This window comes from Somniosus microcephalus, chromosome 6, assembly GCF_052327205.1.
Source record: "Somniosus microcephalus isolate GS21.2 chromosome 6, FLI_Smic_1.0, whole genome shotgun sequence".
Taxonomy (NCBI): domain Eukaryota; kingdom Metazoa; phylum Chordata; class Chondrichthyes; order Squaliformes; family Somniosidae; genus Somniosus; species Somniosus microcephalus.
This window is the reverse complement of record NC_140992.1, coordinates 188,864,062-188,879,072: the sequence shown is the minus strand read 5'-3', so window position 1 is coordinate 188,879,072 and position 15,011 is coordinate 188,864,062. Positions and strand designations below refer to the sequence as shown.

At 42.6% G+C, this 15,011-nt stretch overlaps 1 protein-coding gene across 1 annotated transcript in view; it reads right to left on the bottom strand.

Moving 5' to 3' along the window:
* Positions 1-3,865: 3,865 nt before the first annotated feature.
* LOC147116260 (uncharacterized) overlaps positions 3,866-15,011 on the bottom strand; it is a 50,732-nt gene continuing 39,586 nt past the window's right edge. Inside the window, exons 2-8 of the mRNA XM_085992033.1 lie at positions 11,788-12,136; positions 9,106-9,402; positions 7,523-7,627; positions 6,773-6,816; positions 5,755-5,865; positions 4,790-4,894; positions 3,866-4,110 (exon numbers count right to left, since the gene is read on the bottom strand). Coding sequence (XP_085848159.1) covers positions 3,868-4,110; positions 4,790-4,894; positions 5,755-5,865; positions 6,773-6,816; positions 7,523-7,627; positions 9,106-9,402; positions 11,788-12,136 — 1,254 coding nt within the window. The 3' untranslated portion in view covers positions 3,866-3,867. The remainder of the gene's footprint in view (positions 4,111-4,789; positions 4,895-5,754; positions 5,866-6,772; positions 6,817-7,522; positions 7,628-9,105; positions 9,403-11,787; positions 12,137-15,011) is intronic.

Here is a 15,011-nt window from a genome sequence, read left to right as displayed (position 1 = left end):
TCTCGTTGCACTTCCCCTTTTCCAAATCTATTGCCATTCAGATAATAATCTGTCTTCCTGTTTTTGACACCAAAGTGGATAACCTCACATTTATCCACATTATACTGCATCAGCCATGCATCTGCCCAATCACCCAACCTGTCCAAATCATACTGGAGTTTCTCTGCATCCTCCTCACAGCACAGACGTCCCCCTAGCTTTGTGTCATCTGCAAACTTGGAGATATTATATCTAGTTCCCTCATCTAGATCATTAATATATATTGTGAATAGCTGGGTCCCAGCACCGATCCCTGTGGTACCCCCCAATCACTGCCTGCCACTCGGGAAAAAAAACATTTATTCCAACTCTTTGCAGCCTGTCTGCCAACCAGTTGTCTATCCAAGCCATTACCTTATGCAGGACCTTATCGAAAGCCTTCTAAAAGTCGAAATGCATCTCATCCACTGGTTCTCCCTTATCTATTCTACCAGTTACATCCTCAAAAAATTCCAGTGCATTAGTCAAGCATGATTTACCTTTTGTAAATCCATGTTGACTTTGTCCGATCCTGCCACTGTTTTCCAAGTGCTCTGCTATTACATCTTTTATAATGGACTCTAGCATTTTCCCCACTACCGATGTCAGGCTTGCCGGTCTATAATTCCCCATTTTCTCTCTACCACCTTTTTTAAATAGTGGGTTACATTAGCTACCCTCCAATCCATGGGAACTGTTCTAGATTCTATAGAATTTTGGAAGATGACCAGCAATGCTTCGAATATTTCTAGGGCCATTTCCTTAAGTAACCTAGGATGTAAATTATCAGGCCCTGGAGATTTATTGGCCTTCAATCCCGTCAATTTCCCTAACACCATTTCCCTACAATTACTGATTTGATTCAATTCCTCCCTCTCATTAGACCCTCTGTTCCCCAACATCTCTGGGAGGTTATTTGTGTCCTCCTTTTTGAAGACAGATCCAAAGTATGTATTTAATTTGTCACCCATTTCTTTGTTCCCCATTATGAGTTCCCCTGCTTCTGACTGCAAGGGACCTATGCTTGACTTCACCAATCTTTTTCTCTTCATCTATCTACAGAAGCTTTTACAGTCAGTTTTTATGTTCCCTGGAAGCTTATTCTATTTCCCCCCTCTTAATTAATCCCTTTGTCCTCCTTTGCTGAATCCGAAACTGTTCCCAATCCTCAGGTTTGCTGCTTTTTCTGGCCACTTTATATGGATCTTATACTATCCCTAATTTCCCTTGTGAGCTATGGTTGAGTTACCTTTTTTGTTTTATTTTTATGCCAAACAGGGATGAAGAAATTCTGTAGTTCATCCATGCGATCTTTAAATGTTTGCCATTGCCAATCCACTGTCAGCCCTTTATGTAACGTTCCCCAATCCATCCTAGACAACTCGTGCCATTATATTTTCCTTTATTTAAATTCAGGACCCTAATCTCTGAGTCAACTACTTCACTCTGCATCTTAATGAAGAATTCAATCATTTTAAGATCGCTCCTCCCCAAGGGGCCTCGCACAACAAGATTGCTAATTAATCCTTTCTCATTATATAATACCCAGTCTAAGATGGCCCAATCTCCAGTTGGTTCCTCAACATATTGGTCCAGATAACCATTCCGTATACACTCTAGGATATCCTCCTCCACAGTATTGTTACTAATTTGGTAAGCCCAATCTATATGTAGATTTAGTCACCCATGAGAACTCCTGTGCCCTTATTGCACGCGTCTCTAATTTTCCGTTTAATGCCATCACCAAACTCAGCATTACTGTTTGGGGGACTGTATACAACAGCCACTAACTTTTTCTGCTCCTTGGTATTTCTCAGCTCTACCCATACAGATTCCACATCGTCAGAGCTCATATCCTTCCTTACTATTGTGTCAATCTCCTCTTTAACCAGCAATGCTACCCCACCTCCTTTTCCTTTTTGCCTGTCCTTCCTGAATATTGAATACTCCTGGATGTTGAATTCCCAGCCTTGGTCACCCTGGAGCCATGTCTCAATAATCCCAATTATATCATATCCGTTTACATCTCACTGTGCAGCTAATTCATCCACCTTATTACGGATACTCCTCACATTAAGACACTAAGCCTTCAGGCATGCTTTTTTAACACACTGAGTCCTTTTAGAATTTTTCTTTACTGTAGCCCTGTTTGATTTACACCCTTGATTTCTCTGCCTTGCACTTTTGCTTCTATCCTTCCTGTCTTTTGTTTCTATCCTTGCTTCGCTTTCCTCTGTCTCCTTGCACAGTTTTGCAACCCCTGCCATTTTAGTTTAAACCCTCCCCAACAGCACTAGCAAACACTCCCCCTAGGACATCGTTCCCGGTTTCACCCAAGTGCAAGCCGTCTAGTTTGTACTGGTCCCACCTCCCCCAGAATCGGTTCTAATGTCCCAGGAATTTGAATCCCTCCCCCTTGCAACATTCCTCTAGCCACGTATTCATCTGAAATATCCTTCTATTTCTACTCTGACTAGCACGTGGCACTGGTAGCAATCCTGAAATTACTACCTTTGAGGTCCTATTTTTTAAATTTACCTCCTAACTCCCTATATTCAGCTTTTAAGATCTCATGCCGCTTTTTACCTATATCATTGGTACCTATATGCCCCATGGCAACTGGCTGTTCACCCTCCCCCTCCAGAATGCCCTGCACTTGTGCACATATCTTTTGTCTTTCTGGCCTATTTGTGTACCCGAAACTGATTTACAATGTTGGAACCATGGCTGCACCTTCGAGTTGCGCCCTGTTCTGCTATAGAGCTCCTTCACTAACCAACTTACAACGAAAGCGAATTGGGCTCGGCTACCTGGCGCCTTTTGCGACCCCACACTGAAAACTACAGAACCCCGGACCACAGCCAGAGTCCATGTTAGCTGCGTTGTCTCTTTCTCCCGGTTGGATCCAACTGAGTTGTGCTTCTCTTGGCGCGGGAAGAAATAACTTGCTTCTATATTTCAATAGTTGCTGTCTGTACTCTCCAACTAGGTTCGCTTCATGTGAAGGTTGGGGGGGGGGGGGTAAGCCCGGTAAGGACCATATTTATTTTTCCATTTTGATTTTGATACTATTTTGCTTTTAATTTTGTTTAAAATTGTATGGTTGGACCAGCCTCTGATATTTTAGTGATGTTGCCCCTTTGCCTAGGACTTAATTTGTGTACCTGTGGGGCGGGTGTAGCGGGGGGCGGGGGGGGGGGATTGGGGGTTAGGCTCGTCTGTCGTTGTATTGAAACTCGGCTACTTCTAGATAGGATCCTAGAACCATTTAGGAAACATTTCGTTGCTATGGTATGGGTACATTGGCCTACCTCCTCCCTCGAGCCTGTGACCGAAAGGCCACACTACAGGAAGAATTCGCAGCAAATAATTGCTGTCGCCTAAACCATTTTAAAAGACAAATGTTATAATTTGTTAATGTAAATAAATATTCATTTTAAAAAACGTTGAATCGATTAGCACTTTATTAGACTGCTAGGGACTCCTTATGAATCCCTGTGATCTCAACCATGCAAGCAAAATTTTAAGAGCAATCGCAAGCTGACATTGCAAAATTTCGATGACAACCGGTTGATAATATCGCGCACAGTACATTGTGTACACTTGAAATCCAGAACACATGGGCCGAGGTAGATTTTCAGCTTGCAGCCCACGTAAAACTGGCGTTGCGGACTCTGCCCACACCAAGGACAGCGCGCGATAGAGGGCTGGTTGTTTAATGGGCCGGCGACGAATTCTGCCAGTTTACCGCCTCAACACTGAAGGTGAAAATTACCACTTCACCTGCCTCCCCATCCAAAACCCCTCACCCCCCCCACCCCACACACAAAATGTGTGATGTTCCAGGTGTCACTCCTTCGTCTGGCTGCAATAAATGAAAACAGTGATAGACACACATTTTATGGTGTATAAGCGAATGCCCCGGGCCTGCACATCTTCGGACTGTATTCCGATGTTCAGCTTCTTGTTTCTCACGTTTACTTCTGCGTACACAGCCCGCTTGTCTTGGTGTTTCGATTTTGATGTTTTCTTGGAATCAGCAAGCTGCAGAGCGGCGTAAGTCAGCTTGTTGTCTCCGCCTCTTTGATTAGTCTGTGAAAGTGACATTTAGTATCAGCCGTTAGTCCATTGCCCACTCATTGCCTGAAGCAAACGAGCTTTAAAAAGGCTGTGGGGAAATTTTCTCTCATCAATTACTAACTTCAGATTGGAACCGATTTATTCAGATTTTTACTGATTTTATTTTCTCTCCGGTTTCTTCTTGCTCTGCAAACAATGATTCCTGTTGGGCTTCAATTCCAGGAGCATCTGCTGCCCCCACCCGCCTCAGTGTTCATTCTTGGGCCCGAAAAAAATCTTGTGAGTATTCGGGTTTAACGTTCATATAAAATTAGTTCGTCTGATGTTGTAACCCATTTAAATGAGCAAGTTAATACTTCAATTACAATAGCAGACAAAGCAATGCCATACCCGTCTGTTAAGTATATCTCATATCGCAATGTACCGTTTTAAGGTGTCTGAGCCTCGACAGCCTGTGTGACCTGCTGATCCCATGGCGGAGGCTCCAAGGTTGAACCTGCCCACGCATCTGCACTTTTCAGCCGCCCCCCTGCCGATCCCTGGGGCACGGAGGTCAATTATGATGAACCTTGGCTGAGATCAGCCGACACAGCACACTTGGTAGATTAAACCTGGGATCTTTCTATTTCCTACGGCTCAGTGCCGTACCGCAGAACATTGATCGTGTTTCAATGAATGACCTGAGCTGTACCTGGGCATACACCGTGCTCTCCTCTTTCTGCTTGGGTTTCGCGTTTTTCGTGGTGTTGATTACCAGAGAGGCGTAGGTCAGTCTGTCTCCGGTTCCTTGCTTCGTCTGTAACAGAAATATTTGCCAGTCTGATCAGGTGAGTTTCTTATTTTGCAATTTGTCGTTCAGAGCAACCATTGTCACAGCCAGAAGCGAAAAAGAAACGCGGATAATGTTGACTGTGCGATAGTGTGAAACTGGTCCACAGCCCGTTTTACATCTCTCCCGATTGTATGCCCATAGAAGACAGTGGGAGAGATGCCGTTTCGCTATCACCATTTTACACTGTCGCACGAAGTCAAAATTACCCCCACGTTTCTGTACAGATTGTTAACATTGCCTCTTTTATCACAGTGTGTTGATTTTGTATGGAAATGGTTTGGATATTATTGGCGCCAATCCCTCCGCTCTACCTGCAGGCTGGAGAGGGTGCAGAGGCGTTTTACAAGGATGATACCAGAAATGCGAGGGCATACATATCAGGAAAGGATGATCAGGCTGGGTCTCTTTACTCTTGAAAAAAGAAGGCTGAGGGATGACCTAATAGAGGTCTTTAAAATTATGAAAAGTTTTGATAGAGTGGATACAGAGAGAGTGTTTCCACATGTGGGGAAGAGCATAACTAGAGGCCATCAATATAAGATAGTCACCAAGAAATCCAACAGGGAATTCAGAAGAAACGTCTTTACCCAAAGAGTGGTGAGAATGTGGAACTCGCTACCACAGGGAGTTGTTGAAGCGAATAGTATAGATGCATTTAAGGGGCAGCTAGACAAGCATATGAGAGAAAAGGGCATAGAGAGTTATGCTGATAGGTTTAGATGAGGGAAGACGGGAGGAGGCTCTGTGGAGCATAAACGCCGGCATGGATTGGTTGGGCCGAATGACCTGTTTCTGTGCCGTATATCCGATGTAATCCTATGCACCTGGGAATAGACGATGTGCTCTTTCTCCTGTCTTCGTTTGGTAGGTCCTCTGGCGTCTCTCAAGTTTAGGGTAGCATAGGCGGCAATCTCTTCACTTGTTCCTTGTCTAACCTGTAAGAATAAGACATGAAATACTGATAGCGGAGAGTCTGATACAGCTGCCAGCTACCATCAATTGGAACTGAGTCTGAAAGACTAAATATGCACACAGTAACCGATAGATTAGGGCGCAATTCCATTCTATCCCACTCAATGAGTTTATCCAATATTTCACCCATAAGGTGTGGAGTATTGTTCTAAATATGAAACACATAACGCACAAATTATTTATGTACATTTAAAATCAGGATGATTTGGAGCACAGCTAATAAGTATCATATGAAGACTACACATTACTCATTTTCCCCTTTCTTCCCCAATTAGCTCTCTCGCTCCCTACTCTCTTGAAGGTTTTCACTCATGCTGGGGCGTCGGCCACATTCCTATTCTTCGGCCAGCCCAGCCTTTTGCAGGATCTTACAGCTGGGATTGTTCTCTTTAGAGCAGAGAAGGTTAAGGGGAGATTTAATGGAGGTGTTCAAAATTCGGAGGGGTTTTAGATAAAGTAAATAAGGAGAACCTGTTTCCACTGATGGGTGGGTTGGTATCCAAAGGGCACAGATTTAAGATAATTGGCAAAAGAACCAGAGGGAAGATGAGGAGAATTTTTTATGCAGCCAGCTGTTATGATCTCGAGCGCACTGCCTGGAAGGTTGGTGGAAGCAGATTCAGTAGGAACTTACAAATTGGGAATTGGGACGAAAACAATTGCAGGACTATGGATGAAGAGCCGGGGGATGGGACTATTTGGGTAACTCTTTCAAAGAGCCGAAACAGGGACGATGGCTTTCTTCTTTGCTGTAAGAGTTTATGATTCTATGAAATATAAGTAGTATCTTCTCGGCTGAATGTATATATTGGGTTGCTATTCACCCCCTGCCCCCTCTTTTTTGGAACATAAAGAACATTGTCATCCTACCGGCTCTTCACTCTGACCCGCTTCCACAGAATTTCTCTTAATGCCTAAAGGAAAGGAAAAAAATCCACCTTGAATAATTTAATCTGTGTGCCAGCAAAATCAACACGATTTGATGTTGGTCACATTTACTTTATAAAGTAAGGAGATCTGAAGGGACAGATCTGCTTGAAGGTGTTTAGTGTAGTATACTCTTCATGACCTTCTCAGACCCCGTAGTGAAGCTGCACCCAATGGAGTAACTTTGACTTTGTGCGATCGTGTAAAATGGGTGATAGTGAGACGGCAGCCCATTTTACATCTCTCCTAGTGACACACACACAGGAAAATAGAAATCGGGAGAGATGTAAAACAGTCTGCCAATTAGCTGTCATCCGTTTTACACTATCACAAAAAATCAGCATCTACCTCAAAGTGTTTACGCTTCAAGATCTGGACCCGCACTGATACTAAGACATTGCAGAACATTAAGGATTCCGGGTGTTGCAAAATGGAAGTGTATAAGTTGAGTGAATAGCTCGAATGGGAAGGTAACATATTTACATTTCAAGATCCGGTTTACATTGTCATATTCAACTAGTGCCAACCACATAACGCTCTTGTGGTAGTAACTTCATTCTTTAAAGATGCGGGTAGTTAAGGGCACTTTATTCCTCTACAATCAATCCCTATTCACCTACCCTTTCGGTTTTGTAACAATACGACTGGATCGCAGAAAATACAAGCATTCGGCGAAATAAGAAATGTTCTTACCGTCTGATGCCTTCAATCTGAGTCTCGTCAAAATTATTATCAACAGTAAAATTGCCAATGCGCACCCTGCACATCCAAATATCAGTGTAAATTTGTCAGCAGTACCTACAGGAACAACAGATAGTTCAAATAAGAAACTGTAGAACATAAAGAGATATACACACAGGGAATCATGGGTTCGGCATGGGAGGGCGAGTTCCAAAGGTGTCTCTTGAGATTATGGCGTCCACTGACTGTCAGAGTGGCTCGACCCCTTTATTTCTATGGGCAGTAGTTCTACAAGGATTTTAACGTGTACCAAACAACATCAACAGCAAGTCAGTGACGCAATTTATGGAGAAAACAAATCCCATTACATAAAGGCCCAGGAAGCTTCTCTCTGCACATGACTGTTGTTAATTAAGAGTAAAGAAAGTTTCATGTTTTACCTAGCCTTGTTACACCAGACTGATGTGCACCGGTTGCAAAAATTGGCAAAGTCGCCCGTTCTCCTGTGCTGCCACCCCTCACCAGCCTTACCAGAGGATACCTACTGAAACTTTTGATAGGTAACAAGAACGACTTGCATTTATATAGCGCCTTTAACGTAGTAAAACGTCGTAAGGCACTTCAGAGGAGTGGTATCAAACAACATTTGACACCAAGCCACGATTAGGACAGGTAGAAGTAGGGTCTAAGGAACGTCTTAAAGAAGGAGAGATATATAGAAGTGAGGTTTAGGGCGGGAATTCCAAAGTTTAGGGTTTAGACAGCTGAAGGAACGGTGCGCAGAGAACAGATGAACATAATAAGAACATAAGAATTAGGAGCAGGAGTAAACCATACGAACCCACGAGCCTGCTCCGCCATTCAAGAACATCACGGCTGATCTTCGACCTCAACTCCACCATCCCGCCCTATCCCCAAATCCCTTGATTCCCTTAGAGTCTAAAAATCTATCTACCTCAGCCTTGAATATACTGAACGACTCAGCCACAGCCCTCTGGGGTAGAGAATTCCAAAGGTTCACAACCCTCAGGATGAAGAAATTCCTCATCATCTCAGTCCTAAATAGCCGACCCCTTATCCTGGGACTATGCCCCCTAATTCTAGACTCTCCTGCCAGGGGAAACAACCTCTCAGCATCTATCTTGTCAATCCCCCTCAGAATCCTGTATCTTTCAATGAGATCACCTCTGATTCTTCTAAACTCCAGAGAGTATAGGCTGAATCTACTCAATAACAGTTCCATATATTCCATTTAAATACACAGGATGTAAACGTAAATCTGGTAGAATGGATCAATTTCGGCGTAACTTTATTTTATTTGGCAAGAATTTGACGAGGAATGATATTTCAACTTTTGAGCAGTTCGCACATCAACCTCCTGTTGCGGGTCTCTTCAGCGAGATATTCTCTCTCCTTCACGTACAAACCATCTGGAATATTTTTGTTTCGCTCCCATTGATGTGACACTGAGAGTAAATACATTTCACATTTACCCTGTCTCCTCGGGGTTGAACAGCTGCCCAGCTACATGTCTAATAAGTAAATACAGGTTGGAGCAGATCCCCGCTCCCCGCTGTAAAGGTTTCCAATCTTACCTTGATTAACGGTGTAGCTGACATTGGCGGGCACCAGAAGAGAGACATGAGATACCAGACATGTATAAACAACTCCGCTCTGGGCAGGCTGTGCTTCTTCTAACGAGCTGGAAACCTCAAACAGCCCCTCCGCGTTCCTGTTTTTCACAGTTGCTATTCCGGTCAGATTTTCGACACCATCTCTTCGCCAGGAGATTTCTAAATGCTCCGGGTAAAAGGCAGTCGTTTTACACTCGAGTTTTAGAGAAGTCGCTGAAATCCCTTCAACAGGAGCGATTTTCAGGGGAGTTGGGGGAACTTTAACAGAAAAAAGCTTTTTTAAATTTAAAGGAACACATTCTCATTTGCCTACTCTGGTTATGCTGTTACAGTCCTACTGTCACAGGAGTTATCCGGGCTGTCGTTTTTTTAAACTTCGAGTTTCCATTTATTTTATAAATTGTTTTACGGCACACAGCAAAATGAGCGAATGTATTGGAGACCGTACGCAAATAGATTGAATCTCCCAGGGCTGCTAACATGCAGGGTGGCACGCGTCACTGTTCTAACTGGAGTATCAGATCCTGGCGCGGGATTGTGGTTGGCAGCAGTGACTCCGAGTGAGGTTCCTCTCCGACTATATCGGAGAGACCGCAACCCAGTCTGCACGAACAGTGGAATCGCTTCTTGTTATTGATTGATAATCTTTGGAGTATTAAACATGTTTGTGTTTATTTAAAAATTGGTCGCTTTTTAGATATTTCATATATTGCAAACATATTTTACATAAACGGTGAATATTGAGAAGAAGAATTCTTACTAATATCTCGAAATATCTCTGCTGTCTACACAGATTGCAGACAGGCTGCTGGTATACCTATAGGTTAATATTCATGCATTACAGTTGCTAACTCAGCATTTCAGTCTCTGTGGTGGAGATTTCAGATCGTGCAGCTTTCACTAAATGTACTTTCCCCAGAGCGCGAACCGAGGGCTGGAATATTTTTCACGTCATGAAAGGGTTATATTGGTAATGGTGTATCTCTGTGTAGATCACAAGATCCATACAGATGAGGGAATCCGAATAGGAAATCCTAACTCAGAGTGCATGTCTTATATAATTCCAGGGTTTTTGTCCTTCCCCAAGTCTATTCGGTCTGTTGAACACATTTTGCCTGAAGAAGATTCTGCTTATATCAGTCCTACAATCTTCTCTTACTGAGGTGAACCTTTGTCCGCTAGAGCTACAGTCACTGTTTAGTTGGAAGTAGATTCCCTAATTAGATTTGCATTGTTTTGTCAGTTTATTACAATCTGCTTAACATCTTTTCTTTAAATGTTTACTTTTCCGATTTGTAATAATGGCAAATATTTAAATCAGGGGTATTATTAACTTGGAAATTTATTTTAGCCTTTATTCCCAGCAGCACCGTGATGATTGCCCAACCAAAGCTCAGAATTCCTCCATTGTTTATTACTGGTCTGTTTAGGCATAATATGTAATGCGGTAGAATTTCCGTGGAGGAGGAGGACGAAACTGTTCACTTAATCTGCTGCCGTAACTTCAGTCTGGGATTGGTAGAATGGAAATGGAAATCATGAATTGCAAATACGGGAGCCCAGGCGTTTAAAGCAATTTCTGCGATAATCTGCCCGTAATTTACAGGCTGTGAGTGTATGAAAGAAAGTCCAATTGGCGTAAGACAGATGTTCAGACAGAAGCATTGGGTTTCTACACTCTCGTGCAAGGTCTAGGACTTGGGGTGGAATCCAGCATTGAGGGTAAGACCAACACTTCCCTTTCAATGGATTATAAGACTCCTTTGTGAAATGAGTTTGGCAGTCTCAAAAAAGTTCTCAATGAAAGCAAGTGCACAGCCTAAACTGCGGATATAGGAACAGGAGGAGGCCATTTAGCCCCTCGAATCTGCTCCGCCATTCAATTTGATTATGGCTAATCTGTACCTCAAATCCATTTGTCCACTTAACTTCATATCCCTTGTTAACACCAGCTAACAAAAATCTACCCATCTCAATCTTGGAAGCTCCAATTATCCCATCATCCACCACCTTTTCGAAGAGAGAATTCCAGATTTTGGAGAATTCTGTACAGAAAATATTAGATTGGCAATTTTAGGTAGTGGGCCAAAATGTTCCCTGGTGTGTGCAATAACCACGATTGTAGCAAGACATTGTTCTGTTGAGTTTGTGATGAAGGCACCTTGTTAGGGCGGCCGGAGCTGGCCTTTAATGAAGTATAAAATACCTGACCTCGGAGGTGTTAAAATTGTTCCCATTGTCGCTCCTTGCTCCGCTATTTTGGTGAGAAGGAATTTGCCCATCTAATCCCAGTTATTAATTTCAAGCCAAGATTTAAACATTTATACAATTTTAGTATCTTGCCTCCTTAATAATTGTAACTGCACTTCCAAAAGAACTCATTGGATGCAAAGCACTTTGAAATGTCATGCGGACAATGAAGGAGTGAAATTGATCTGGGCAGTAGCGCAAACCGGGCGCTAGCGAATCGGCGGGCGTTGTACACCGGGGTCAATGGAAAAGAAAATCGGGAGAAGTGTATAACGAATTTGCTATGACCTGGTTTTCGACAAGTGATAAAAGTTCAAATTATGCCCACTATCGAGTTTTACATATATCGCACACTGCTGAGAATCTCCCACTCCCCGGCACAATGACTCTTACCGTACACACTTAGGTGGGAGCCACTTCCATCTCCAATAGACTTTTGACGATGTTTTACTTTACAGTAATACACTCCGGAGTCGGCGACACTCGCATTCAGGAGATGAAATGACCCACGTCCCTTTTTTACATTAAATTGCTTTCTGCTGTCTAGCTCCAGAAACGTCTCCTCGCCCCATCTCCGCCAATAAACATCGGGGGCATCTTGAAATATGGGAAATTTGCAGAACATGGAAACATTTGTACCGCTGACAACCTCCATGTATTTAGGGAATTGATCCACTTTGATCGAAGTTACTTCAGCGGCTATCAGAAAATAAACAAAAATGCTGACATAACAGTTTGCATACTTTAGACAAAGAACAAATATAATGACTTAGAAATTAAAAAAAACAAGAAAATTAACCACATTAATAACACAATAAGAAAAACGGAAGAAAGAAATGTGCACAAAATATGACAAATTATTTTAACATTAGCTTTTTTTCGATAAGCATGGAGCGGTAAGATAAACAAACACACCTCTGTAAAGAACTCCCACCAAAGAGATGCAGAAAAGCGCGGAGATCACCTCCATTCTGAGAGACGATGTGGCCATTAGACTGGCCATAAGCTGCAAGGAGCCACTGAGCTCCTGGAGCTTTGGAAGCCAGGGGTTTGCACGTGATCTAGAGTGGCGCGTAATTTCAATTGATATAGTTCCTGTGTTAAGACAGCATTGTGGGCGGAGAGTCGTGCAGACTCAGGGTTTAATGCACCCACTTATAAGATCTACGATACTTAGGCGTATTGTGCTTACTCGTGTAACTCACTGACGCAAAAATGCACCATCTTGAAAGCCATGTAACTTGTTTGCCTCAAGATTGCACTTCTCTCTTGGCGGAAACGCGGAGAGAACTCTGGACTGTGAGTGCTCCTTTCTTGTTGGTGTGGTGATAAAGCGTTATTAATGGTATTAGTGTATTTTGTTCCGCCTATTCCTACAGCAAACCCTGATCGGTGTAAAAAAAAATCTCCTGTCTGTGCATTGAATGCCTGTGCGCCTTACGCTAGCCAATCGAGATCTCCATGTTAATGATCTTAAATGCATATGTCAAAATCCAGCGACTCACATTCTGCTGTAAATAGGAGGAGCCTATTTGTCTGATACACGGTTGTGCAAATGTAACAACACGCTTGACTTCAGCTGTGATGGTGAACTGTCGGATGAACTGACTGGCCTACCTCATCCCTATTAACCCTCGGGTCTTATTTCCGATGAACGTTGAAACTAACAAATGAGAAAACAAGAGTGAAAGTGGAACGCCAGATCGTGTGGACTATAGTTATTTTGTGCGTTATAGTGAAACCCCACATCCCGTTGCCCGATCATAGCTCCCAGGTCCACCTGAATTCACAAATGCTTTCCTGGTGGCCTTTATTACATGATTGCAGTGTCTACCATAGCCTATGAGCATCCCATTAGCACCATCCTCCGATCAAATACTCCGGTGTGAGTTTGGTTTACATCAGTGAACATTCATGCTGACACTAAATCCATTCACTATATTTCTGTATTGTTTCAGATTGCATGCTTGCTTACCATGACCTGGTCGCTTATTTGGTGAAGCCATCGCCCTTGGAGTCTTCTGTATTAGGTGACCTCAGAGACAGCTATTACAGTAGTGGCATGATTGAGTTAAGTGCCCCTACACTGGAGAGAATAGTAATCAATTAGTATTTGGTTGTCATCCATATCTGAAGCAGCCAACTGAAATGAAGTTTTGTATGCAGGCCAATGTCCGCAGTGTAATTAATAAGGTTGTTGAGCTGCAGGCACAAATTGCTGCATGGGGTTATGACGTGGTTGTAGTAATAGAGACCTGGCTAAAACAATGCCAGGAATTGGTTCTTAATATTCCTGGTTACCAAATATTCAGGAATGATAGTGAAGGATAAAGCGCAGGGGTCGTGGCAACATTGATTAAAGATGATATTACAGTTCTAAGTCGAAAGTACACACTGGATGATTCTAGGACTGAATTTATTTGGCTTGAGTCGAGGAACAGAGGGGGCGCTGTTAAACTGTTGGAAACTTTTTTTATAGAGCTCCAAACAGTGGGAACGTGACAGATGAGCATATTTGTAGGCATATTTCAAAGGGCTGTAACAAAAATAGATTAGTAATATTAGGAGACTTAAATTACCCTAATATAGACTGGGGAAAACATAGTGCTAAGGGTAGAGAAGGAGAGGAATTTCTGAAACGTGTACAGGAGATCTTTCTCGATCAATATGTCACCAGTCCAACAAGGAAGGAAGCAGTGTTGGATATGGTTCTGGGAAATGAAATAGGGCAAGTGGTGTGTGTTACCGTAGAAGATCATCTAGCTAAAAGTGACGACAATATAATTCGGTTTAAAATAAGTATGGAAAGAGACCAGAAAATATCGAAGGCAAAAGTGCTCAACTAGGGAAGATCTAATTTCAGTGATTTAAGGAGAGACCCAGCACAAATAGATTGTAAAAGGCAGAGCAAAACTGTAATGGAGCAATGGAAGGCATTGAGGGAAGAGATAGTTCAGGTGGAAACTAAGTCTATTCCTTTGAAGGGAAAAGGTAGAGCATCCAAAGTTAATGCGCCCTGGATGACAAAGGAAATACAAATTAAAATAAATCAGAAGAAGGAGGCTTATGATACATTTCAGGAGCAAGATTCAATTATTAACCAGGAAGAGTATGGAAAGTACAGGAGGGAATTTAAAAAAATAATTCGGGAGGCAAAGAGAGGTTACGAGAAATGATTAGCAAGTATTATTAAAACGAAACCTAAATTATTTTATAAACATATAAAGCATAAGTAGTTAGCTAAGGACAAAGTTGCGCTATAAATGGCCCAAAGGGGAATCTTCATGTCGAGGCAGAGGAGGTTAAACTATTAAATGCATACTTTGCATCTGTCTTCTCAAAGGAAAAAGGAATGCATCCTAGGGTGCTGAAAGAAGCAAAGGTAGAAATAGCAGAGGCATTGGTCAAAATCTTTCAATTCTCATTGGGTACAGGAGTAGTGCTGGAGGACTGGAGAGTTGCTAATGTTATACCTCTATTCAAGTTAGGGGAGAGGGATAAACCAGGAAACTACAGGCCAGCCAGCCTAACATCGGAAGTGGAGAAGTTAATAGAAACCATTATCAGGGACAAAATAAACTTTCATTTGTAAAGGCATGGGTTAATCAAGGAAAGTC